The sequence below is a fragment of the Peromyscus leucopus genome, chromosome 9, assembly GCF_004664715.2.
Source record: "Peromyscus leucopus breed LL Stock chromosome 9, UCI_PerLeu_2.1, whole genome shotgun sequence".
NCBI classification, from domain to species: domain Eukaryota; kingdom Metazoa; phylum Chordata; class Mammalia; order Rodentia; family Cricetidae; genus Peromyscus; species Peromyscus leucopus.
The window spans coordinates 71,861,825-71,866,087 of record NC_051070.1 but is presented as its reverse complement, the minus strand read 5'-3'; the positions used below and the strand labels follow the sequence as shown (position 1 = coordinate 71,866,087).

At 35.0% G+C, this 4,263-nt stretch overlaps 1 protein-coding gene across 1 annotated transcript; it reads left to right on the top strand.

Moving 5' to 3' along the window:
* The first annotated feature begins 3,296 nt into the window (after positions 1–3,296).
* On the top strand, positions 3,297–4,263 carry LOC114682254 (olfactory receptor 7E24-like). Its single transcript, XM_028856107.1, has one exon. The coding sequence runs from the start codon at positions 3,301–3,303 to the stop codon at positions 4,261–4,263; it is 963 nt and encodes a 320-aa protein (XP_028711940.1). The 5' UTR covers positions 3,297–3,300.

Genomic DNA, 4,263 nt, shown 5'->3' with positions numbered 1-4,263 from the left:
AAGTATCATGTGACCAAATTTTAGTATTTTTTCTATGTGTTATCCTTCTTATATAAATATATTTTGTACATTGATATAACTTAACACTTTTAACGTTCATCTTTTGGTTTCATAGGGCGTAAAGAGTCATTGGCACAGATGTGAAATAAACAATACACATTTTAAACATAAAGTAGACCCTTTCTCCTCTCAAAACACTGACTTCCACATATTTGTTTCCTTTACATTTTATTCAATTCAAGGATGTAACCTAGAAATTGATGCAAGATAAATTTTTCTGGTGTTTGGTTCTGTGTCATGTTGGGTCATCTCATGGTATTTGATAGCTGCACTACTGGGTTATCCAAAAATGGAGCATAACTCCCCAGAAGACAAAAGGATGTACAGGCATCAAAAGAAATGGAAGGTCAATTTTGTGTATTGTGTGAAGACACACTTTAGAGTTTCACATAATTCTATGGTCCAATGGCCTTTGGAAATACTCCCCAGTAAATTCATATTTTCTATATTCATAGGATTTTAAATTTGGACAGATAAATCCAATGCCAATTTTATCAGTTTCTGAATGGTGATGGGTTGTTATCCTGTGGTGTATATGAGCATGTGGCTATGGAACAAATCATAAATTTTCTCTCAGTTCAGTGTTTCCAAATCACGGGTCACTGTTTTCCTTATTGGAAACAAATGGAAGTATATTCTACATGTGAGTGCATGTCCTATTGCATTATCTTAGAAGAATTATAATTAAGTATATTTTGCCTTTTTTGATGGCACATATTAGGAGGATGTCATTCATGGGTAAAAGGCGAAAATAATCATACAAAGCAGATGATATTTATATGTTATAGTATCAAAAATTCAATAGTTTAAACAGTGATACAAAAAGGGGTAATAGGATTCAGGTGCTATTGACTGTTTTTATAGGAACAATTAACTGATGAATATTAATAGACACATACATCTCTTGTTGCAAGTCTGACAGTTACCACATTTTTTCTAATTACCATATTTTTTAAAAGGTAACTAAGTAGCTACTGGCATGAACAGAGGAAGATAGATGCACTTTTGGATGACTGAAGTAATTTTGTGACAGAATTAACAAGCCTGGTCAGTTAGAAACCACTTGACTACTTAGAGATTAACAAGGGAAAATTCTTTTAGTCAGTGTGCATGCCTGGGTGAATGGACAAAAGGGAGCCAGTCAGGGTCAGAAATCTCTGTTAGCTTTTATACTTTCATATCCCCAAGTTACGATTTGAGTAATTAACTATGTTTTACAGAGACAGAAATTCCAATGTGATTGTTTGGACAAAGGGGAGATTTTCAATGTATACTGTTGTCATAGTTCTCTGGGGACAGACCAGGACTGCTTTGACGGGGTGGCTGTTGATCAAAGTTCTTCTGTCTGCCTGGCAGAACTGTGCTCTCCTGAAAAGACAACTGGGAGCACTCCTTTAGCTACTTTCTGTGGTTTAATATTTCCTAAGCAATCTATAGGTCCTATTAAATGTCAGTTTATTATCCTTAGTTTCCAGTTTTTCCTATAATAATATGGCACTTAAACACTAATGCATGTCTGTCCATGAGAGAATGATTCAGCTAATACCTGTACAATAGATACGGGAAACTCACAGACAGACTTAGAACCACATTTCAGTGTCAGCAAATAGGTTTTAGGAACAGCATGTGCTGTGTTGCATACTACTGAATGAGTATCACATATGTATTAGGTTAGTTTAAAATGTCTTTTTATAAATACTTCAATAGATATTTATATAGTAATATCGCTGTAAAAAATTCTTTCTGCTGAGTTTCTATCAGCCATTGACATAGATGAACTAGACAATGAAATCACGCAGAGCACTAAACTCAACGTATATTGATCATAAATCAAATTTCTGTAAAATATCACATCTAACATACATAATATAAAAAATGCTTATAATTTATTAATGGTGGGTTTCTTGTTAAAAGTATTATTGCTTAGAAAGTATTAATTGAATACTTCGTAAATGCCAGGAAATAATCTAAGGCAGTGGTCTCTTATCCAGGTTTAAGTAAGTATGATGTAGTATTTCCCATGTACATATTCTGATTAAGTTAGCCTGTGAAGTCCAAGATCTTGTGATACTTTAAGTAGTCATGGAAAAAATAGACTGTTCACTGTTTCAGAGACCCACTAGTCTACACAACTGAAATGATCTTTAACAACATTATCTCCTCTAACAGACCTAGTAGAGAAGCAAGTGGTATCTACTTTAGCCATTAGGGCATTGTGCATGTGTTTACATCACTAATACTTTCTGTATTTAAAACCTGTTATGTTTTAAGCATGTGCTCTGACTGAAGAGTGAACCTGAAATTTCCTCTGTAGCTGTATTAAGAACATTGACATCTATGCACCAGGCCTGACTCACATGCAAATCACTTTACTCTAAAGTAAAGTGTAAATCACTTTACTCTGATTGCACTTCAGAAAATCAATGGCATTGCTTCAACATAGGAAAACCATGTTTTTATACCACATATTTTACTGAGATTATGTGGATGTTCCCCGCAAACTAGTTATGCAGGATAAAGTTTCAACTATATTTACTGACATTTTTTAACATCACTGGATATCTTAGCAGTTGTGAACAGAGATGTTCTGTGATAATATGGATTTAACTAAGATATATTTACAAAAATTTGAAATATACTAAGAGAAATAAGTGGTACATGTACTAATAGGTTTTAAAGATCTAATTTTGAAAGGAAGACTTATCTCAAAACAAAAAAATGAAGAATATAAGAATATTCTTTTTAAGTAGGGCAAAAAAAAAAAAGAAAAAGAAACCTATAAAAGACACTGGAACCTTAAAATAATTTTCTGGATAAGAATTGTTAATTTTACTTATAGACTAGGACTTTACACTGTCAGATATATACTAAGAAAAATAAACCTGCTCCATGTTATTGCAATAAAAAGCAGTATGTTTAAGTGCTTCAAGTTTTTATTTGATTTAATTGACAGTTTTCTTAAAGTGAAGCTTCTGCAAAATATCCATTTTGTCTTAAAGGTATTTGCTTCATTTTACTGTGCTACAGGCCAGCTGTTTACAGTGATTCTAGGTTCACATCACATAGATTACTGTATTCAATAAGGTTCTCATAATAGGTAACAACACATGAGCCAAGAACACAACACTATTTAGTAAATGGCATTTACCACAACTGAGGAATTATGAATGAAGTCACAATAGGCTTGAGAAATTACTATTTGAACTTACTTTACTCAAATTATGAAAAATGTCTATATGCATGCTGGTACCATTGTTAACAACATTTTTGGTTTCCTCCAGAAGATGTTCAAGAAATAAAAACATGAGAAACTCAACATGTGTACCAGAATTCCATTTCATTCAACTCTCTGAGGATCCAGACGTCCAGACTGTCCTCTTAGGCCTTTTGTTGTCTATGTATATCTTGGCCCTGTTTGGAAACCTGCTCATCATCCTGACAGTAAGCTCTGACTCCCATCTCCACACACCCATGTACTTCTTCCTCTCCAACCTGTCCATAGTTGATATTTGTTTTATCTCTGTCACAGTTCCAAGGGTGATTGTGGACATCCAAAGTCACTGCCAAGTCATCTCCTATGTGGGCTGCCTGACACAGATGTCACTGTTCATAATATTTGCATGTATGGATAGCATGCTTCTGTCTGTGATGGCATATGACCGGTTTGTGGCCATCTGCCATCCCCTGTACTACCAGGTCATTATGAATCCCACTCGCTGTGGGGTGTTGCTTCTAGGGTCTTTTCTCCTTATCTTTGCAGATTTGCAGTATCACTATGTGGCAATATTCAATTCTTCCAAATGTGTGGATTTTATTGAAATTTACAACTTCTTCTGTGACCCTTCTGAAGTCCTTAAACTTGCCCATTTTGATACTGTCACCAATACCATAGTCAAATTCAGTATAGGCACTGTCTTTGGGTTAATTCCTATTTCAGGAATTGTTTTCTCTTACTTTAAAATACTTTCCTCCATCATAAGATCACCATCATCAAGTGGGAAGCACAAAACCTTCTCCACCTGTGGGTCTCATTTGTCCGTTGTTTGCCTGTTTTATGGAACCGGAGTAGGAGTGTACTTCAGCTCCTCTTGGTCACATAATCCAAGAAGCAATGCAGTGGCCTCAGTGATGTACACTGTGGTCACACCTATGTTGAATCCCTTCATCTACAGCCTGCGGAACAAGGACATTAAACTGCCTTAA

Excerpts from the sequence above, each read along its gene's own strand:
- LOC114682254 (XM_028856107.1), top strand. The coding sequence starts at position 3,301 with ATGCTGGTACCATTGTTAACAACATTTTTGGTTTCCTCCAGAAGATGT.